General features: G+C 43.1%; 7 protein-coding genes across 7 annotated transcripts; 3 read left to right on the top strand and 4 right to left on the bottom strand.

The window, feature by feature from the left end:
- Positions 1 to 1,275: 1,275 nt before the first annotated feature.
- On the bottom strand, positions 1,276 to 4,539 carry LOC135338928 (uncharacterized). The gene is made up of 8 exons (XM_064535022.1): positions 3,975 to 4,539; positions 3,620 to 3,926; positions 2,650 to 2,914; positions 2,543 to 2,594; positions 2,266 to 2,498; positions 1,854 to 2,170; positions 1,622 to 1,786; positions 1,276 to 1,530 (listed from the first exon to the last, which is right to left on the bottom strand). The coding sequence occupies exons 1-8, from the start codon at positions 4,520 to 4,522 to the stop codon at positions 1,420 to 1,422; spliced, it is 1,998 nt and encodes a 665-aa protein (XP_064391092.1). The 5' UTR covers positions 4,523 to 4,539; the 3' UTR covers positions 1,276 to 1,419.
- A 111-nt stretch (positions 4,540 to 4,650) lies between these two features.
- Positions 4,651 to 5,497, top strand: LOC135338238 (vacuolar protein sorting-associated protein 28 homolog). Its single transcript, XM_064534298.1, has one exon. It carries the CDS (start codon positions 4,713 to 4,715, stop codon positions 5,388 to 5,390), a length of 678 nt encoding a protein of 225 aa, XP_064390368.1. The 5' UTR covers positions 4,651 to 4,712; the 3' UTR covers positions 5,391 to 5,497.
- Positions 5,498 to 5,749: 252 nt separating this feature from the next.
- Positions 5,750 to 8,998, bottom strand: LOC135338405 (U3 small nucleolar RNA-associated protein 15 homolog). The gene is made up of 11 exons (XM_064534521.1): positions 8,843 to 8,998; positions 8,706 to 8,798; positions 8,516 to 8,647; positions 8,382 to 8,434; positions 8,194 to 8,317; positions 7,403 to 7,722; positions 7,268 to 7,352; positions 6,971 to 7,126; positions 6,811 to 6,912; positions 6,349 to 6,538; positions 5,750 to 6,034 (listed from the first exon to the last, which is right to left on the bottom strand). Exons 1-11 carry the CDS (start codon positions 8,939 to 8,941, stop codon positions 5,814 to 5,816), a joined length of 1,575 nt encoding a protein of 524 aa, XP_064390591.1. The 5' UTR covers positions 8,942 to 8,998; the 3' UTR covers positions 5,750 to 5,813.
- Positions 8,999 to 9,073: 75 nt separating this feature from the next.
- On the top strand, positions 9,074 to 10,205 carry LOC135338408 (holothin acyltransferase-like). Its single transcript, XM_064534524.1, has one exon. The coding sequence runs from the start codon at positions 9,134 to 9,136 to the stop codon at positions 10,067 to 10,069; it is 936 nt and encodes a 311-aa protein (XP_064390594.1). The 5' UTR covers positions 9,074 to 9,133; the 3' UTR covers positions 10,070 to 10,205.
- A 103-nt stretch (positions 10,206 to 10,308) lies between these two features.
- Positions 10,309 to 11,317, top strand: LOC135338409 (holothin acyltransferase-like). The gene has a single exon (XM_064534526.1). It carries the CDS (start codon positions 10,314 to 10,316, stop codon positions 11,223 to 11,225), a length of 912 nt encoding a protein of 303 aa, XP_064390596.1. The 5' UTR covers positions 10,309 to 10,313; the 3' UTR covers positions 11,226 to 11,317.
- Positions 11,242 to 15,981, bottom strand: LOC135338404 (splicing factor Cactin-like). Its single transcript, XM_064534520.1, has 19 exons — positions 15,853 to 15,981; positions 15,658 to 15,798; positions 15,295 to 15,418; positions 15,176 to 15,241; positions 15,001 to 15,117; positions 14,894 to 14,932; positions 14,772 to 14,834; positions 14,527 to 14,581; positions 14,369 to 14,460; positions 14,026 to 14,277; positions 13,502 to 13,621; positions 13,285 to 13,347; positions 13,089 to 13,228; positions 12,650 to 12,758; positions 12,239 to 12,481; positions 11,928 to 12,011; positions 11,809 to 11,859; positions 11,692 to 11,754; positions 11,242 to 11,465 (listed from the first exon to the last, which is right to left on the bottom strand). The coding sequence occupies exons 1-19, from the start codon at positions 15,912 to 15,914 to the stop codon at positions 11,340 to 11,342; spliced, it is 2,010 nt and encodes a 669-aa protein (XP_064390590.1). The 5' UTR covers positions 15,915 to 15,981; the 3' UTR covers positions 11,242 to 11,339.
- A 95-nt stretch (positions 15,982 to 16,076) lies between these two features.
- LOC135338406 (tyrosine-protein kinase CSK-like) lies at positions 16,077 to 20,307 on the bottom strand. Its single transcript, XM_064534522.1, has 11 exons — positions 20,152 to 20,307; positions 19,127 to 19,239; positions 18,438 to 18,673; positions 18,006 to 18,228; positions 17,816 to 17,918; positions 17,677 to 17,742; positions 17,479 to 17,587; positions 17,087 to 17,299; positions 16,710 to 16,854; positions 16,505 to 16,591; positions 16,077 to 16,433 (listed from the first exon to the last, which is right to left on the bottom strand). Exons 2-11 carry the CDS (start codon positions 19,205 to 19,207, stop codon positions 16,263 to 16,265), a joined length of 1,434 nt encoding a protein of 477 aa, XP_064390592.1. The 5' UTR covers positions 19,208 to 19,239; positions 20,152 to 20,307; the 3' UTR covers positions 16,077 to 16,262.
- Positions 20,308 to 20,343: the final 36 nt, after the last annotated feature.

Here is a 20,343-nt window from a genome sequence, read left to right as displayed (position 1 = left end):
CACAAGAAAACATTAATTACAATAATTGGCTAATTTATAAAACGAACCAATACTGCAATTCCTAGGGACACCATGAGAGCAGATACTAGTCCAGTAATCACACACAGAGTCAGAATAGTCACCACTAGATCTGACTGCCGCTTAAACAGACCACCCCTCGTACTATCTGCATGCACGATATACAGTAGCTTGTGGCCACTATGTGCTACTGTGCTCACGTTCAATGTCTGCTCTTGTCAAAGGCACAGCAACTCTATCCAGAATCATCTCCTCTCTCTGACATACCCAGTTAGGACTGTGGCCCGTCAGTACGACCTCACACAACGACAGTGGAGGGCTCAACGTTCTCTGACTATCTAGCCATGACCTGTCGTGCATATGCAATTAATTGTACTCTGATAGTAATCAAAGAAACATGCTGACACATTATACGAATTAAGCAAGTCTAATAGGACCTACCTTTTAGCCAAAAAGTAAACCCTTTTTGGTGCAGTGAAATCATATTGTATGATCACTGGTTGCTTCATATTATGGCTGCTTCCATTGAACATGTCAGATCTCATTGATCCGTGCAGTAGCTGCTGGTCTAACAAAACCACGACGTCATCACTTTGACAGGAGACCCTCAAATAGTGTAGCATTTTCAACTAATATATAGACATACACAAATATGATACGAGTACACGGTGTAAAAGTAGAGCATGGTATAAAAGGCCCTCACCAGATCCGTCTGATCAGAGGGGAGACTGAGAGAGAGAGTGATGACTTTGACCAGCTTCAGGTAATTAGGAATGACTGTGTCAAGGACTTGTTGGAGGTGGGCTGACTTGTACTGGCTAGACGGTAGTACATAATAGACAATGTCAACTGTCGGTACATCCGCTGCAGGGGGTGGGGTTGTAGTTGAGCATCTTCAACAACTAATCTAATTTCAAACATTTTAGAATTTTCTGAAAGCAGCTTAGAAAGAGACCTTTCAAATGATGTGTTTGAATCCAAATATTATTCTCAGGGCCATAATTTGTCATTTTTGGCCTTGGACCATGGGCTATAATCCATGGTATTAGGCGAAATTATCAAAGCAAACTTAAGTTCGGGCCAGTATATAGTACTCATACCTTCGAAATCACAAGGGAACTCAAACGCTCCATAGTAGGTAGTCAGCCATTTACTACACACCAGAACAGGTTCAATATCTCTCTCTAACCGAACGAGAAGCTCACACTTGTGCACCAGCTTTGGGGAAGAGCCAGCGAGCAATCCACTCATGACAAAAGTGACATTTGCTGAGGTTTTCTGAGATAATAAGTACAGCACCAAGATGCCTTATGGAAGACAGGGGGTGTTGGTTACAGCACAAATATGACTTAGAGACAGGGAGGGTTAGTAACTACTGTAAGGGTGCATCACAATAAGCAGCTACACTGCATTTTTGTGACTTACTGGCTCCATCCACATTGTAACAGAGGTCTCTGGATGCACAGAGAGGTAATCACTGCACTGCACATCAAACAGATAATGTCCTCCACCCTGCATGCATGCATGGTACGTCAAGCATAAAGATCCTTGTCTGATATCTACAGATATACAGTCAAGTACAGTGTACTGATAACATGCACACCTGTCCAATGTTGTACACAGTGGCTGAAAGGGTAGCCTCTTGTGGATGTATACTGTTCAAATTGAGAGGCTCTGTCTCCAACATCCACACAGTCTCACAATCAGCAGTACTCAGGGGGGAACTACCCTTCCCCACTGGCAATGGCTGGCTGGACAGTACGGGCTTCTGCATATTCAAGAATAATATAATTATATATAGGCCTGTGTAATACGTACGCTATGTATTTGCTCACCATGACCTCCACTCCTTTAAGCACAATCGTGTACTCCATCTTACTGTCAGCGTTATAAACAGGGCTCAACTCCATTTGAATATCGTCCATTGTGTTATCATGTGTGTTTTTGGTCTTACTAAACTTCAGAATGGATCTGGGCATTGCTTTGATCTTGATTCCATCCACTGAGTGTCTACCAGCGGGATGTTGTTGATGGGAGGAGAGAGGGCAAAGGTCAGAGGGGCACTCTGTCCAGCCCGTTAGTTCGGGGAGACCAAATGTGGGGATCACTGGGAAACGTTTCAACGAGGAAAAGGGGAGACCAACGCAATCACCTGAAGAATGACAGCACATAAGTTTGCATGGTGATAATCAGATCAAAGGTCTAAAAAGAAAACAGTGAGAGAAATAGGAATAGGCGATGACCAACCGAATGAATGGTTGCAGAAGCTCTTGTCTCCGAAAATAATCGATATATTTCTGAATAGTTTCAGTCCACCACATTCCATGCTATCAGCCGTAGAGGTGGGCACGAAGATACATTTGTCCAGAGGGTGCCATTTCTCATTGACTGTTGTTGGACGGGAAGGTTTTGATATGTCCTTCATTGGAGGCAACAAACACCTGTACTGCCTGAGGCCCTCGGAGATGATTGATGGAATACTGAATGGGATTAACGACATATCAAGTAAACAGCTATAATTTACTTTAAATCCATTCCAGAGTGAGGGCTATGCACAGATGCTGAAGCGTTTGCTCCTGTGCAATAATAATCATAATTATACTATTATTATAATTATAACATTGGTCCCACCTTTATCATTTGTGAGGGTGATGTCAATGGTCTTTCCTTCCACTGACCAATAGCTAGAATGCAATGGTTCCAGCAGATGATACAGCGGCCCATACTCCACTACATGCTCAAGAGTAGCACCATTCCTACCACCAGAGTTCCTGTTCGAATCAGCAGGACATTGACGACTGTTGTCGGCTAGAAACCTGTACTTGGTGACTAGCCTGCAAGAAAATACAGTACATGGGATGAATGGTTGTAGAAGGTATAATATCAATGCAATGCTTACATGCTATGATAATACCAAGCATACGTCCTGTAGCGAACTGAGTCATGCTTAGCAGCAATGGGCGCATTACGAGACACCTCCATCCACTCATAATAAGGCAACTGATTCCACTGCAATACATAATAGCCAGCTGTTAATCACTACACACACACACGTACACAGACATAACACTCACGTTTAGAATCCTATGTTCCCAGAATGGAAAATATTCTCCCAACCTAATACCTGTAGTCATCTCAATCGTCTCCATGCTGATGACAGTACCTTGTGTAGCCACAAACTTGACATCTGGAAACAGACCCTCTTTCAAGTCCCTGGCGTTGTCTGAGAAGTTCACATGATACGAAAAGGCAGGGGGTACTCCAGTTGTCATTATTTTTGGTCCGTTGTGATATATTCCTTCCCGTAACTCGTAAACTGGGACACGCTTGACCGGAATAAACAACTTGGGGGCTGAAAATTTGCAATAGCAATGTAAGACAGTGCATAACTTTCTTCCTTACCCACTGAAGGCTTTGTCACATTGATGGTTAGTTTGTCCGGGAGCTTCACGGTAACATTGGCTTTCTTATACATTACATTTATCACTTTAGGCAGAGCGAAACTAAACGTTCCTCCGACTCCAATCACGGACAGAGACAGATTTAACTGCAGTGGTGATTTTAATAGTAATGTACAAGGAATAACGATTGCTAAACTTACTGACAACTGTTTATCATTAATGGAAGTCTCAAGGCGATGAGCATCACTGTTCAACCGAACTGTGAGGTCTTGCACAGCGTTGCTTTTAGCTCCCTCCCAACTGAGTGGTCTCTGTGTCCGGCGCTCACAGTAGGGGGTGGGCTGGAAGCGAACTGGAGGGTGTGGTTTGAACCAAGCGTTTCGTCTCACATACTCCTCAAAATAGAAGTCTCCAATTATGGTGGTTGGAACGAAAATCGCATGCCTAACACCTCTAACTTTTCCAAAACTGTAGAATCTTCCACCATCAATCACCAAGTACACTTTTCTGCATGGGAATAGCTAATACAATGCATTAGTACACAATAGTACTCACTGGGACAGAGTTAAATTGGGTCCCTTGGAATGTGCCGGTACAGCAAAATGGACGAGAAATTCTTTGGAGCTGCCTTGCCAGTGGGCGATATTCACTGCATAGTATTTCTGCAGTAATGACCGTGAAGGTGTGAGAAATATTGGAGATACTCTATAGAGTACGAAACCTGCACGCTTCACTGCCTTAGAGACTGACTTTTCGTATGCTGCCATTCTTCCATGCGGGCCAACGGGTATGTGGAGTAGCTCAGGCTGCCAACCTGCAGTCGTGTCGTTGCCGCTAATACCAACAGGCCGGGAGAAGGACACCCGGAAGACGTAATGTGTGTAGCCAGCAATTCTTTTTTTCGGTTCCATGTAAGTGGGTTGCAGGATGGAATGAGGTGGAGGAGAAATGTCACTGACTTCGACACAGTATGGATAGAAGTCACCTGGAATGGAGTTGATTTCGTCCTCATCTGTGATGTAGTGAACATTTTGCTTGGCCTCTGACGGACATTTGAGGGACAGCAATAACAGTACAAAGGAAAGCTGCTGCAAAGCATCCATTGCAATCTGCAAGTTCTTCTTGCATTCCAATCTATCTAACTTCCTTTCAATTAGAATGGGTGTGGCCCTAGGGCCGGCCTAGGCGGCGCTAGCCATGTGTATTCTCTTAATTAGAAAGTAATATTGCATTTTGATAATTATAATGATCAAGCAAAACACACAGTAGGTGAAGTAGAAGCGTTATTAAAACATGTCTGTTCCTATGTTCAGTGACGTTGGAGGCGGTAGCCACTCTTACCAAGACTCTGACAAGACACTGGAGGAAATAAAGCTATACGAGAGTGCCAGAGAGCGGGAGGAGTACGACAACCGAGCAAATGTCTTCTCTCTCATACAAGCTATCCAAGCTCTTGAGAAAGCATACATCAAAGACGCTGTAACCCCCAAGGACTACACCACCCAGTGTAATCTACTCCTGGTCCAGTTCAATGCCGCCTTTAAACTCATCAACGAAAAGTTCCCTACCGTCGAAGCGTTTTCCAAACGATATCTCCTCCATTGTCCAGTAGCCATCGAGAGAATCAGAGAAGGACGTCCAATCTCAGTCAGAGATGATCGCGGGAATCTCTCCAAATCGATTGCTGAGATTGTCTCTCTATTCATCACAATCATGGATCGTTGTCGACTGGAGATACGAGCGATGGACGAGCTATATCCCGACGTGAAGGAACTGTACGAGATTATGTGTCGAATGAGCTCCCTCCCCACTAGCTTTGAGGGTAGTGTCAAAGTCAAGAAATGGCTGGATGAACTCACGAGCATGCAAGCCAGCGATGAGCTCTCTGAGGACCAAGCACGACAGATGCTGTTTGATTTAGAGAGTGCTTATAATGACTTTAATAGATTCCTTTCACAAGGAGCTAATTAGTGATGAACCTTGTACCTATAATTATTATGTGTCGTATATACTTCATGTGTTATTACAGTAATTGATTTACCAAACCATTTTTATGACAATTTCAACTATTGGACAAATGCTAAATGCTTTGTAGTACCTTATAGCAGGTATAAACGCTTTTGTAAGAAAGGTTTTTACGGATTTAATTTTCACGGAATAGCATACATGCATGTGATAATGAATTTGTCGGTATAAATGTTCGCAGTATATACATACATATATACTTAAATCAGCGAACACCACAAACATTTATACCCTTGAAATATAAATCATATACATGTACCCGCTCTAATAATGCTTGATAGGTACACACACACAACACATCAGAGTGGAGTCACATGAGCTCAAAATTATGAGTTCACCATAATTATTAATGATTATTAATTGTTAAATTCAGCATGATACTTCAATGGTTGGGTTAGTTAGTGGTACTAGACTAGCTGCAGCAGTTTGTTGCCGATGGGTTGCCATGGTAGCAGTGAGGATGGTGTCCAGTGTCCCCAAAAGTTGAAACGCTTGTTTTTGAAATTCCACCTCTCGATCAACTTTGACCTTTATGACATGGAACAGAGCGAGGACAGTCTTAGAATGAGACAGCATGCCACAGTATATGTCTGTAAGGGAATGAAAAGTGAATTTAAACAAAAAAATAATGTTAAAATTGAACACAAATTACGGGCTCTCAAATAATTATGCTACCAAAACGACTGAATTCTAGAAAAAACGCAGCCTTTTTTAATTCTGTTTAAAATTGGTAGATTTCGACTAATCGCAGAACTTGCACCTAAGCACACTATCGGAAAGGTACTTCTGAGAGATATTGAATGCATATAGGTCTGCAGCACATTCTAAATACGTTAAATGCACATAAATTCTGCCATAAATGTAGAATATACACTAGAGTACTGGTAGAGGTTGGGTGGGTTACCTATGAGCATGTTCCCCACGTCTAGTAGGAGAGGAATGAAGCGAGGCTTGGTCATGTGACGGGACAGATACTTGAGAATAGAGTACAACTCTTCTTCATTCCTTCCAGAGAGAGCTATAGTAAGTCCGTCTCTCCGTACTAGCTCTTGAAGCAGACTGTACACCATCACTGTCTTGCCTTGTCCACGATGCTGCATGGAGACAATAGAGGGCAATCTTTAGTACGTAACACAATAATTATAGAGAGCATGGGGGAGAGAGTAGGGGATATTGTACACCATCACTGTCTTGCCTTGTTCATGATGCATACGTTACACAATATGCCTTTATATATAGAGTGCAGTACTGTGAGTATGAATGTTGATGTTATGTAATTTGTACTAAAATATTTATTAACATATAAATGCATTCACGGCTTGAATGATTCTATGTAATTATAGCTAATGTACTAGTAAGCTACTACCTTCAGTACAGCATCCAGAGCGTTCTTGTACTGGAACTTCTTGAGGAACTTGTCGTAAGGCTGTAGTTTCTTCCTCTTAGGAGCAGCTACCACATACTCTTCCTGTACATGAACATTGTGTATATACATAGCTGTCAATTAACTTCATCGTATTACTCACTGGAGTAGGCTTGTAGCTGCGCCCTCTGACAAAATATCGATAGGTGCCCCCCTTGAGTGCGGGGGTGGGTTGACCTGACTGGTGTGACTTGGGACGAGCATGCTTGATAGAGAGAAGCCGAGTCGTCATGCCAACCACAAGGTGACTATCAGAAGGCTGCAGAAAAACGTCATTGTTGTACAAAATTATTTTGGTGAAAAGCTACATGTAGCTATGCCTATAATTACCAAGAGTAGAATATTAAGTATCTACTTTTGCTATAAATTAAGGGACATATTCACTGAACTAGGACCTCACCGACATGCCTATACTGAGAATAGGGGCAGGGTAACTGATGCTCTGCACCACGCGATAGTCTTCCACACTGTACACCTTCAACTGCCTGCAGTGTACAGCATACATGTGTAGCCATTACAAGTACACGCCACTAACTTGTCTAATCCACCGGAGAGCAATCTCTGTCCCGTACCATCAAAGCAAATGGACGTGATGGTCTTCTGATGATTGGAGAACAAGGCTAGGAGTCTCCCCCCACTCAGAATGTCCCACACTTTGATGTAATTATCCCCTGCTGACACACACGTGCCCCCCGAGGGAAACAGCAGTACCCCCTCCACTGGTGCGCCATGGTCCAACTCTAGGACTGGAGTGGACGGAGTACGGAGGTCCCACAGGAAGAGGGTGTGGTCATACGAGGAGGAGAGAAGGAGGTCAGTAGTTGAAGGGTGAGGGGCAAGACTGTGAACATAGTCCTGAAAGCAATGGAATAGACACTTAATAATCAATGCCTCTCTGTAACCATTCTATTATACTCGAGTCAGCTCTACTAGAGTTCTGATGGTCCAATTGGAACGATTTTATGATTTTCTGAAAGTTTAGAAGGAGCTCTTTCAAATGGTACCATCAATGTTCATATTTGGGATATGACAGAATTTGCCAATTTTGGCCAAATACTATGGATTATAGCCCATGGTCCAAGGCCGAAAAATGATGAATTATGACCCCACCAACATTTTGGATTTCAACACATCATTTGAAAGCTCTCTTTCTAAGCTTTCAGAAAATCATAAAATTAACGTTATTGGATCAACGGAACTAAAGTTATGGCCGTTCAAAGATGCTTCATTTAACGCTGTATGCAGTTGTTAGATAAAAATGCAACTGGGAGAGGATTGAATACTTGTGTTATTGGGATAAAATAACTAAAAGCAGCAGTGACTTACTTCGTGGCCCCTGAGGGTGACAAGGCACTGCTCCGTGGTGAGGTCCCACACACGTACAGTGGCATCATCTGATCCTGAGATCAACTTATGGCCGTCTACTGAGAAGCAAACACTCTTTGTGGGCCTGTGCACAAGATATAAATAAAACCAATCAAAAATGATAATACAAACAGAAAAAAAGTTTTTACTTGTTATGACCTTTGAAATGTCTCAGTATCGCTCGACTGTTCATCTCAAACACCTGCACAATGCATGTACTGAAATAACAACACACACACACACACACACACACACACACACACACACACACATCATGCATTACCTTGACAACTCCCTCTTCAGTGCCAGCTGCCAATAATTTCCCATCTTGCCTGAAGCACGCGGAGAAAGCTGCCTCGTTGAAGCGTGAGATAGTTTTCTTGACCTGGTTGCTGGGACCACTGTACACTTGTACCTATTACACATGTGTGGTGTGCCTGAGGGTATAATACAGTGTGGGGTAAATCACTTACTCTTGATCCGCTAGTAATGGCAAAATCATGAGGAGCCACAGGTGAAAAATGAATATGAGAGACGGCTGAGATCTCCTTGGCTACCAATGGATACTGCAAAGGAGATGGGATAAAGTTGCTAAAATTAGTTTTATTACTTGAAATCTCTTCCAGAAGTTATCCTCTCTGTTCTCCCTCTTGTCTACTTTAGGGAACCTCTTCAGTGAAAGCTTCTTGAATGAATGTGGATCTGCCATTGCTACTTGACTTGTCGACCACGTGGCTTGGCTTTTGCACGGTAGAGTTACTGTAGTATTATTCATATCCAATCGAATACCACAAATATGCATGTGAGTAGTCTTTAGGGCCAGGCCAATTGGGGGCGGGGGCGTGGCCAATAAGTGGTACAATCATTACATGGTGTCAGTCATCTTTCTTGAAGAGAAAATATGGATAAGTTGCCAACTCTGGACAAATACAATCTGCACAACTATGTGATTAAGAAAGTCTCTTCTGCAGATGAGATGCGCTCTACCATCATTGAGTTTGAAGTCATGGAAGGATGGATGCCGGCTCTAGATGATCACCAACTGTACTACAACACTGACCCAGATGGATTCTTTATTGGACAGCTAGATGGCAAAACAATTAGCTGCATTTCGATGGTAAAGTACGGAGATGCCTTCGCTTTCCTAGGCATCTACATCGTTCTCAAAGAGCATCGAGGGAATGGATACGGCCTTGCTCTGTTCAAACATGCGATGGAGTCTGTCTCTCCTACCTGCAATGTGGCTCTCGATGGCGTGGTTGAAAAGACTCCTCTCTACCGGAAATGGGGATTTATGGAGACCTTTATGAATCGTCGTATACAGATCGACATTACTACTGCTGCTACCAAGTTAGAGAGCTTTGTTCCTCCATCTGATGTTTTTATTCAACCAGCAAACCAAGTCGACTTCAACAAGCTCACTGTTTATGATACAGACGTGTTTGGTGCCCCTCATCATCTCTTCCTGAAAGGACTGGTCGATGGCCCTAACACCATCACCCTTGTAGCGTCCAATCAGAATGGAGGGATAATCGGCTTTGTTGCAGCACGGAAGACCATCATAGTCGAAGAAGGCTGGAGGCTTGCACCATTGTTTGCTGATAATAGCCAAATAGCAAGAACACTCCTCAAGGCAGCCTTCAAAGAAATGATCAAAATTTCTCCTGACAGAAAAATTGCAATGTTTGAGCTCTCCCAATCAACTCACGAAGCAAGTGCTCTGGCTGATGAGCTGAATGCCACACCATTGTTTGATATGTGTCGAATGTTCACTAAGGGGCAACTGAATTTCCCCAAAGAGAAAGTGTTCAGTTTCTGTGCTGGAGAGTTAGGATAATAGACATTAGAACACAGCTGACAATTATTAGAGTGTAGTAGATCTCTAGCTACTCTGTGGGACTCCATAGGAAGTTGTATTATTGTGCATTAGGCATTCCTATTATTGTAAGAAGAAGTTCTGAGCATTGTCACAATGTAATGTGTATGATTGTGATAACATTACCGTCATCATCTACCAAATTATCACAATCCCAGCTATTGTTACACCAGCCCCTCCCACTTTACCAAAGAACAAGGAGAAAATGGCTATGAGTAATTACACTATAAAGAATGTCTCCTCTGCCGAGCAGCTGAATAAGTTAATCACTCAGTTTGTTGCACATGAGGGATGGATGCCAGCACTTGATGATCACACTCTTTACTACAATACTGACCCCACTGGTTTCTTTGTAGGAGAACTAGATGGAGAGCCGATAAGTCTCATCTCCATCGTCAAGTATGGTGATAGTTTCGCATTCATGGGGCTCTACATTGTACTGGAGAAGTATCGTCGTCAAGGTTATGGCCTGGCATTGTGGACGAAAGCTTTGGAGTCTTGTCCATTCTCATACAACATTGCGTTGGATGGTGTTCTTTCTATGACTCCATTGTATCGGAAGTGGGGTTTTGTGGACACTTTTATGAGTAGTAAGGCACAACTAAATATTGCAACTGCTTCAACCAAGTTAGAGAGCTTTGTTCCTCTGTATAATGTCTTTGTTCAACCAGCAAACCAAGTCGACTTCAACAAGCTCACTGTTTATGATACAGACGTGTTTGGTGCCCCTCATCATCTCTTCCTAAGAGGACTGGTCGATGGCCCTAACACCATCACCCTTGTAGCGTCCAATCAAAATGGAGGGATAACCGGCTTTGTTGCAGCACGGAAGACCATCATAGTCGAAGAAGGTTGGAAGATCACGCCTCTATATGCTGACAATGGTCAGGTAGCTAGAGCTCTACTAAAGGCTATTTTAAAAAAGATGATTTCGAATGACCCGAGAAGGACAGTGTCTATGCTGCTGTTGGCATCAGACACCAATCCTGACACTATGACCTTGTCTCAAGAGGTGGATGCTGTTTTATTGAGTGATATGTGTCGAATGTACACAAAGGGACCACTGGACTTTGCTAAAGAGAAAGTGTATAGTTATGCATCAGCAGAATTGGGATAGCATGCAGATAATAAAATTAATTATATTTTATTTTATTATTATAATTATAATTATAACCATATCACAGCTACACAACATTAAATTTGCATGAGTATATAATTTGTTCCATGTGTTCTATCTTCTATATCTGTTCCTCTTGAACCGGAACCAGAGTTGCAGGATGTTGTTGTTGAACTGACTCCGGAACCCGTGCTTCCAGGAGCACTCCCATTCTCGATGCACTATCTTGAAGGCAATATCCTGTATGGGATAAATAGTTCACTAAAATTAAAAGGTACACGGTGCAGTACATGCACACCATGGATACTTCAGAAACCATGTATGTATATAATTATAGTCTCGCGGGCGAACTGATTTTGATCAGTATCAGTCTTCAAAGTATGGCCCACGAGACTAGTTGTATACAGTAGCCTATGTAGTTACTAAATACTAAAAGTGAACAGGGGGGGGGGGGTGGCGTACGTACCTCGTAGGGGGGACCAGCTTGAAAACGAAGTGTGGCAAAGTCCGGATCGCCAGGAATGGGTATCTGTGATTACCATAGTGATAATGTACACACGCGCGGCAGTGACTGTGATCTTACCAGAGTATATTGCGGAGTCTTTCTCTTGTCTATGAGATCAGGATAGAATATCTGTATTTACGGAGAGGGGGGAGGAGATATCACAGAGGCTACAAACAAGGAGAAGAGAACTAACTTACATTGAACTTATATCCCTGTACAATCTTTGGAGGGGGATTGTCCGTGTCATAATGAGTTTGGTTGTACTTGTTCCACTCAAAGCCCTGCAAGTAATAGCCAGACAAATAAACGATGCTAGTATTAGGAACAAAGTTTAGTTTACAGTGCTCAGATTGGCCGAAATAAATGAAATGATATCAACATTAATATAACTACAAACTGTTCCAGTTGTCTGAACACTTTCTGTGCCATATTACAGTAATTTAACAATGCCACCACCATAACCGCAGACCACACCCTTGCCCCACCCCCAAATCACGCCCACTCTCACCGTATGCACTCTGTTGAAGAACCTCGGCTTGCGTGGGCGGTACTTCTCCTTCCAGATAGGATCCCTCAGTTGCAGGACCACCTCAGTGTTGAAGTCGTACTCCTCCTCTGCCTGGCCGTGTGAATCAACTGTGCGTGTCATCTTGAGTTCCTTGTACTCGTTCACAGATGTCCCCCCGTCCATCACTTGACGTTGATCACCATGGCGTAGGCTGTAGTCGTCCTCAGCCGTCACCACCTCTGCCTGTACGGGTTACATATTATACAATTTGGGAATCAAATTTACCACTATCTAGCATATCATAGTTTACTATAATTATACAGTGTAAAGTATGGGGGCCTAATATGACAGAACGGCCACTGCCCATACATACACACACAGCTAGTACAGTGTAGTGACTACCACTCTCACAGTATCCTCCAGGTCTGACGGCTTGAGGAGGGTGGGGCTATAGTTGCCAGCCTCATAGGCAGCGTAGGACAGTTCCAACAGCTCTTGTTCATCTATCAAGTTGTCTCCACTGTAGAGAAGGGGAGTAAGTACATATAGCATACTAGTGTACATTCAATGCATGTACATGTGCTGTATGTAGACTGGCATCAGACACAGCTAGCCTCGGTCCCAGGCCGATTTTTTTTTTAATAGAACAAAGTTGAAAAACTAGTAGGCGACCTAGCGTTCAATTGGAGACGGATCGGCCTGGGGTCGAGGCTACAGACACAGCTAGCAAACATTACTATATAAATAATTCTACATGTACATGAGATGAAACTCGCTAAAAAGCTACAAACGCTCAGCCACCAATCCGTACTGGCTGTAATAATAGTTATGTATAATTAAGTAGCCTCACTCCTCAGCAGCGATGGCGGTACTGGTCTGTTGAGAGCTCTCTCCTGGCTCAGTCTCGTCTTGTTCAGGATCTTCAGTGGGTGTGGCCTCGGGGACGGCACTAGGGAATAACGGAGCAGCCTCCTCCCCTCCCTCATCTTGCTGTGAATAATAAAAGAGTATAGTAGACTGTTAGGCATGATGGTATATCCCCTCACTTGTTGCTTCAGATGTTGTAGTCTACTCCTCAACAAAACTTGATGTCTGTCCTTCAGTCTAGCCTGTGAAAAAGTAAAGCATTTTCAACAACCACCAGCCAACAATCAATAAACAGATATCAGATATCAGATACCAGATACAGTAGCTACAGAAACTGTAAAGGCCAAAATAAGCTGCTTTTGGTGGGTTATCTTTAGTCCCTCTCCCCACTCTCACCCTGGCCATGTGAGCCTTCAGCTGAGCGAGAAGTGCCTCCCAATATCCCACGTCTGTCCCAGGGTCACTGCCGTGGATCTTCCTGTTGATCTGATCCTCCAACAACACCAGCTGGTCATGCTGCCAGTCGTCAGGGGAAACACAGTTACAGTACATGTACAACTAGCAAAGTATGTACTATACATTCTAATTAAGGCCATAACTTCAGTACCGTTGATCCAATCTCAACACTTTTATGATTTTCTGAAAGCTTAGAAAGAGACCTTTCAAATGATGTGTTTCAATACAAAATTTCGTCGGGGCCATAATTTGTCGTTTTTCGGCCTTGGACCATGGGCTATTATCCATGGCACGGCCAAATTGGCAAATACTTTTATCTCTTAAATATGATTTTTGATGACACCATTTCAAAGGTCTCTTTCTAAGCGTTTAGAAAATCATAAAATAGTTGATATTGGATCCACGAAATTCAAGTTATGGCAGCTACGGAATTCAAGTTATGGTAGCTACAGAATTCAGCTTACACTCTTTCCCTTGAATACAGAGTTGACCTCCGTCATGACAGAAGGGTTAATGACAGCCCTCCGTCCAGCTCCGCCCCTATCCACACCCACTGCCACACCCATAGAGTCCTCCACCTTCTTAAGTTGTGTGATCTCATCTTCACATACAATGGTCATGTCTTTCCAATAGTCGATATTGGTTGCTCCAACTTCTATTTCTGAGTACACCTTTATATCCTCCAGTAGGTCCTCTAGGTCGACAATGTTAAGTCCCTATGATGGAAAGAGATACGGCAGTATTTCTTAGGGATGCTTATGTTACTATGAACTAGTGGTTCTGGTTGCTGCAGACTGTAATGGCTACCTTGAGGAGGTAGTAGGGCTCCTGCACTTCAATGTCCTCTCCCTCCTCTGTGGTAGAGCTAATGTACTTGGCCAGGAGGTCAATAGGTTTGGCTGTGTGTGTGTGTGGGGGGGGGGGTGGTGGTGGTGGTTACCAGAAGGCTACTCTAGCTAGCTTACCTTTGCCAGTTTCAATGCGAATCTTTGAGCGAAGTCTGGCTTGGTCCAAGTGAAACTGTAGAAGTGTGAAATGTTAGTTAGTTTGGAGAAATAGCATCACAGGGGGTATACAGATACGTACATGGATCACCACAGGGGGTATACAGATACGTACATGGATCACCACAGGGGGTATACAGATACGTACATGGATCACCACAGGGGGTATTCAGATACGTATATGGATCACCACAGGGGGTACTAACCTGATCCTCTTGTGCCTCCCACTCTTTGAACATCTCCGCCTCTTTCATTCGCTGGAGCAGTTGCTGAGTGGGTGGAGTGGGTGGAGGGTAATAGTGAGGTATGCTATAACTCTGGTACTCACTGACTCATCTTCTCTGGCTTCCCTCTCCTTCTCTCTCTCCTGCACACACACACACACACACACACATGACAACACCGCCCACACACATGGCAACAGTTACTACTCACAGCTTTCCTTTTCTTGACCTTCTCCAGCTCTCGTCTGGTTTCATCTTGTCGTTGTTTTTCCCTCCGCTCCACCTCCGTCTTGCTCAACTTGAAATCACTCACGTCCTGCCGCCTCTTCTGCAAGCCAACATTTCATTGTATAATTATTATATCATAGTACTATACTATACATTACCTTGTCCCATACAAATCTATCTAATAACTGGTTGTCTCCAAATGGATTGTCTGCATTTGTGTATCCCTGGAAACAAGTCATGTGATCAACAAGCCACACACACCATATCGGCCACTCACTAAGTACTCACTGTCCCATCCCTCTTTCTGTCGCTGACGTCTTAACTTCTCTTCCTTCTTTGCCAACCTCCGTTCTCGTTTCTCCTTGGGTGTCTCCAGTGCCTTCATGATGGCCTTCTGTCTCCTGCAATGGACACACTATTAAAGAGTAATACGTGTAATCTGGGCATGTTCTCGGAGCTAACTTTGAGAGGACATAACTTGAGAAAGGAACGTCTAATTTCAAAACTAAATATGCATTTAGTAGTAGTTCTTTGATAGTGCTACAATATGGTGTGCTTAGATTAATAATAGCTTTTTGGGCCACATTTTTTACATTTCTGATAAAAACCATGGGCTATATAAGTGGGTGTTTGTACTTACTTCCTCTCATCTTTGTCGACATCCATACTGGGACCACCTCTCTCATGACTTGGACTGCGTGACACGGAGCTCTCATCATGACGTCTCCGATCATGTCGCCGTGGTGACTGGGAACGAGACCGACTTCGACTTTTGTGTTTCCTATACAATAATGAAGTAGTATTTTTGTATCTTCTATAGTATAAAAATAGGTACTTTTTTGATGATCTCCTGACAGGACTGGGTGATCTTGATCTGTGCTTGTGTCGTCTGGGCATTTTTACTGAGCTATAAGCTAAGACAAGCAGCCATGTGTAGTTAGTTAGTGGGCGTGGCTGAAAATGATGGGCCACGCCCAAGTGTTTCCTTTATAATGCGCACCAGTTGCAAACCGCACGCACCCCGTACATTCGCTGTTAGTACATAAATGCAAAACTTCATTAATAAACAAAAACTTCATTAATGAGAGGAAAACACAAACTACCATTTATAACAAAAATCACAAAAAAGCTGTATTCCTAGAAATTATCTTCGTAATCATAGAGACATGCATGTACATTCCACTCTGTTCTAGGTCACATACTGTAAAACAAAACGTGTACACACATCTATACAGGTTGTTGCTATCATGTAGCTGAAATGGTCTCAAGTTGTTTGTTTACTCGTGCAAAGTTATGGCGTTTGCTCGGGTCTGACGCCCACGCTTCTTTCATCATGGTATAAATAGCCTCAGGGCATCCGTCTGGGGCGTCCATTCGATATCCCCTCTCCACGTGTTGTGCCACGTCCTCCACAGTCTGTGTGTGTGTGTGTGTGTGTGTGTGTGGGTGGGTGGGTGTGTAGTGTGAGGGGTGGGGACTGAACTTACCACTCTGGGATAAGGAACTCGACCGTACGAATAGATCTCCCAAAGTAAAATGCCAAAACTCCACATGTCAGACTTGTTTGAAAATGTCTACAGAAACAAAAACAAATAATACCACGCACTCCTTATAAATTGAACTGGCTATAGTAAGAACCTAAAGATCACAGACAAGTCAAAGAAGCTACTGAATATAATTATAGCTCCTTACATTTTCTCTTAATGCCTCCGGGGCAGTCCATTTTACGGGCAGTTTGGCCCCCTCTGATCGTGAGAACACTTCTCTTGTTAGACCAAAGTCAGCCACTTTGGCAGCACCATCTTCAGCTATCAGTACATTCCTTGCAGCCAGATCTCTGTGTAATCAAGTACAAGATCAACGATTACAAGCGAATGACAACCTTGTGTACATGTACAACAAACAAGCTTCCTTATAGACGTACACATACACACAAACAATACAACAAACCTTTCCCAAAAATATGCTATTCATGTGAAGTAGACATAATTACTGTACAGCTACAAAGGGGAAGTCTCTGGGATACACCATAGATATGTCTATGGTTATTATCGACCACATTGTTGTACCTGTGAACAAAGTTCTGAGATTCCAAGTAGACCATTCCTTTACAAATGTCCCTGGCAAAATCGAGCAGGTTTTGTTTAGTGACCACAGCTCTTCCCCTGGAGCGGAGGTAGTCTACAAGTGAACCCTTGGCCATGAACTCTGTGACTAGGTAAATAGGGCTCTCATCCAAGGAGACTCCTATCATGCACACCAGGTTGTTATGACGAAGTGTTCTGTGTGTGTGTGAGTGTGGGAAGGAACAAAACACTTATGTTTAAAGAAGCTGTAAAAGCCATAAGTATATGTGCATTGTAGTACATGTACAATCAATACTATTAAAGCTGGGGATGAGGAGGAAGCTAATTACATAATACATGGTATACCGAATCGACACGATAAGGATTGAACTTACGTCATGACTGAAGCTTCTTGCAAAAACTTCTGACTTGCTTTCTCGTCCTTTAAGTCTTTAAGCATCTTGATGGCTACTTTTATCTCCTTGTACTCTCCCAGCCACACCTCTGTACATGTGGGGGGGGGGGGGACACATCAATACAAATACACTTAAGTATACTAAATTCGAACGCCCTGTGTTTCTTATGTTTCTGACCTCCAAATTCTCCTTTGCCAATCTGACTTTTCTTTGTGAGGTGTCTCCTTGGAATGGCCCAACCGCCTAATATACAAATACACATACACATGTGCAGTGATTACACTCAGCAGTTAGACACAGCCAGGAGAGAACTTACTGTCTTTAAAGTCCTGCATGTTGACCACATACTCAATATCTTTAGTCTTGTCTACCGAGTACTTTAGTCTGGAGCACAAACCATCCGCCTCGTGTTGATAATGCTGTAAACAAGGGCAGGGCAACACTTGTCAACAACAAACTACTAAAACTACCACTAAAATTTCCAACGTACAACCATTCTTACGTACCTCGACAAGCTTAAAAAGATTTTCAAAGTATTCTTCATCGTCCACCGTCACAAAATTCTTCTTATTTCTTCTCACTCTATAATGCTCAACTTTGTGCTCGTAGAGTACACACAGAGTATAGTCCCCTTTGAAGTTTTGGCTCTCCCGGACCAGAAATTGGCCATTTTTGCCTCTCTCCAAAAGTTTTTCTGCCTCCTCTCTAGTCAGCTTGCCGTGAAACCATCTGAAGAGAAATTTTTATAATTTTGGTGGATAATTGGAAATGGCTAAATCATATTTACACAATGTAGGGGGAGCAAAACACCAAAACACAGAATGTAAACATATACGCAGATGGCACATGTGTAGTCTGCAATAAACACACACTAACAAATATAAAATTCCCCACCTCCCCCTCTAACAACCCGCCCACCCCACCCTACACACACTCACGGCATGCTCTGTAGTTTAACGGCTGTTTTTTGTGATACAACAGCCGAGGGCACTTTGGTGGGGGAGCTACTTGTAGCTGAGGAAGGAAGAGGTTCACCAGTAGGGGACTTCTTAGCCTGGACATAGTTGAAGGGGATCATACCCTCCAGGCCATCAGTGCGCCTGGCTTTGTACCAGTTAGGGTCCTTAGAGGCACTGATGATGGTTAGAGTGTCACCTCGTTTGAAGGGTAGGTCCTATGGGGGGGGGGGGGGGGGGGGGGTGATATAAACACGTGTGAGTGGGGGAATGGGAACTATGTAGAAGCCGGTGTATATTAAACTTTGTTTGGCTGGACAGCATGAACAAGGTGATATAGTTGAGCACATGTCAACAGAGGCAGTAGAAGGGATGCCCCAGGGCAATACACAACATAACATAATATTGCCTATTCAACCGTACATACAGTAGAAATGACAGATAAAATCTGCTCCAGCACTGTAGCAGAGCACAGTGTACCTCACCACACATGAGCAATCAAGCAGTAAGGGACTGAGACTGTAAACATGATCAATGTTGTCAGGAGATGTTGTGTACAGAGTGTGCCATTACGATTTAGGTATAGAGAGAGCAGTTTAGATTGGGGCCTGACTATGAGGGTTTTGTGTCATACACAGGGTGTGTGAAATACTGGCAACAAGTGTACTTACATGTGATGCTGAGCCTGGGAAGTTATACCTGCCTACGCATTCAGTGCCCACCAAGATCAGTTGTTTGCTGTTGGTAGCCATGGCTCAGTGGGGGGTCTCTCATGTACTGGAGGCTGTGGAGGGGAGACCCAGTAATCAATACACAAATGAGATCTCAGTCGCTACACTATTTAAACCCCATTGTACTAGAATAAACAGAGTCTAACATACACATCACAGAAGGTTATGATTATCGTAGACATGGGAGAACATGTAGACACAACTTTAACGAAACTGTTTATTAAAGAGGCAACACATAGAGCATAGAGCATAGAGGCAACATAGAGCATAGAGGCAACACATAGAGTACAGAGGGGGATGAATGAGAGGGAAGTGGTAGAAGGACACTGACAATGTACTGTTTATCTTGAAACAAGTATGCAATCCACACAAGTTATGTTATTGGTAACCAAACAAGGAAAAACACAGACCAAAGAAAACACATGCTGCTCAACAATTCAACATGAAACACAAACACAGAAGATGTTTCTAAACTAGCAGACATGTACATGCACACAAAAGGTTGGGCAGTACACGCAAGACTTGCTATAGTTAGAGCGTACTGTGCCAACTTTAACTTTGGCTGAGAAAGGGCGTTGACCGTAATTAGATGTAGGTACATAGTAACAAAGGTTCAATGCGACCTTAGTACTAATAACAGGGACAATTGTTGGCTTCCTCTCGTATTCTTTGAAACACATACTTCTTGGAACAAACACAAGAACAATACCAATTGAAATGATTATGCTAAAAGTTATTTAATATGGGCGGCTGTCATATATTAATTAACTATTCTGACATATAATAGCCATTACAAGCATACAGTGATTATGACATAGATGTGTGTAGAAGATGGCTCTTAGGCTTTGATAGGCACACACACAACACGAGTTAAGTTGTAGCTAGCTAGTTCACAGTGCAGTACAGTGTGTGTGTGTGGTGTGTTCCAACAAAGCAATCACTAAAGTAACGGTAGACTAACTCACCTTCTGTATTGCCAATCTCCACAGCTAGATATATAAATTATGTCCTAGTCTACTTTGCTCCACACAACGCTCACCACTATGTCTGTCTAGTTACTATGTACACAAATCGCCATATTTCTCTCTTCTGAGGGGCGGTGACATTCTTGGATATCCCACATATACTCCGTATACTACACCCGCCCACTCATTAAC

This window comes from Halichondria panicea, chromosome 7, assembly GCF_963675165.1.
Source record: "Halichondria panicea chromosome 7, odHalPani1.1, whole genome shotgun sequence".
NCBI classification, from domain to species: Eukaryota; Metazoa; Porifera; class Demospongiae; order Suberitida; family Halichondriidae; genus Halichondria; species Halichondria panicea.
The sequence above is the reverse complement of the archived record's forward strand: the minus strand, read 5'-3'. Positions and strand labels throughout refer to the sequence as shown.

Bases quoted from the DNA above. Each gene is read 5' to 3' on its own strand.
- LOC135338408 (XM_064534524.1), top strand. From the start codon at position 9,134: ATGGATAAGTTGCCAACTCTGGACAAATACAATCTGCACAACTATGTG.
- LOC135338238 (XM_064534298.1), top strand. From the start codon at position 4,713: ATGTCTGTTCCTATGTTCAGTGACGTTGGAGGCGGTAGCCACTCTTAC.
- LOC135338404 (XM_064534520.1), bottom strand. From the start codon at position 15,914: ATGCCCAGACGACACAAGCACAGATCAAGATCACCCAGTCCTGTCAGG. The intron at 14,582-14,771 runs GTTAGTACCCCC...ACACTTCTACAG, and splicing joins GGGAGGCACAAGAGGATCAG to TTTCACTTGGACCAAGCCAG. The intron at 11,466-11,691 runs GTACGTACGCCA...TATCCCATACAG, and splicing joins AAGCTGGTCCCCCCTACGAG to GATATTGCCTTCAAGATAGT.
- LOC135338406 (XM_064534522.1), bottom strand. From the start codon at position 19,207: ATGGCTACCAACAGCAAACAACTGATCTTGGTGGGCACTGAATGCGTA. The intron at 17,743-17,815 runs GTAAGTTCTCTC...TTTGTATATTAG, and splicing joins CATGCAGGACTTTAAAGACA to GCGGTTGGGCCATTCCAAGG. The intron at 17,588-17,676 runs GTCAGAAACATA...CCACATGTACAG, and splicing joins TGGCAAAGGAGAATTTGGAG to AGGTGTGGCTGGGAGAGTAC.
- LOC135338409 (XM_064534526.1), top strand. From the start codon at position 10,314: ATGGCTATGAGTAATTACACTATAAAGAATGTCTCCTCTGCCGAGCAG.
- LOC135338928 (XM_064535022.1), bottom strand. From the start codon at position 4,522: ATGGATGCTTTGCAGCAGCTTTCCTTTGTACTGTTATTGCTGTCCCTC. The intron at 2,171-2,265 runs GTTGGTCATCGC...GTCATTCTTCAG, and splicing joins CTTCTGCAACCATTCATTCG to GTGATTGCGTTGGTCTCCCC. The intron at 1,787-1,853 runs GTGAGCAAATAC...TTGAATATGCAG, and splicing joins TTAAAGGAGTGGAGGTCATG to AAGCCCGTACTGTCCAGCCA.
- LOC135338405 (XM_064534521.1), bottom strand. From the start codon at position 8,941: ATGGCAGATCCACATTCATTCAAGAAGCTTTCACTGAAGAGGTTCCCT. The intron at 8,648-8,705 runs GTAAGTGATTTA...CATGTGTAATAG, and splicing joins CCATTACTAGCGGATCAAGA to GTACAAGTGTACAGTGGTCC. The intron at 7,723-8,193 runs GTAAGTCACTGC...CATTGCTTTCAG, and splicing joins TCACCCTCAGGGGCCACGAA to GACTATGTTCACAGTCTTGC.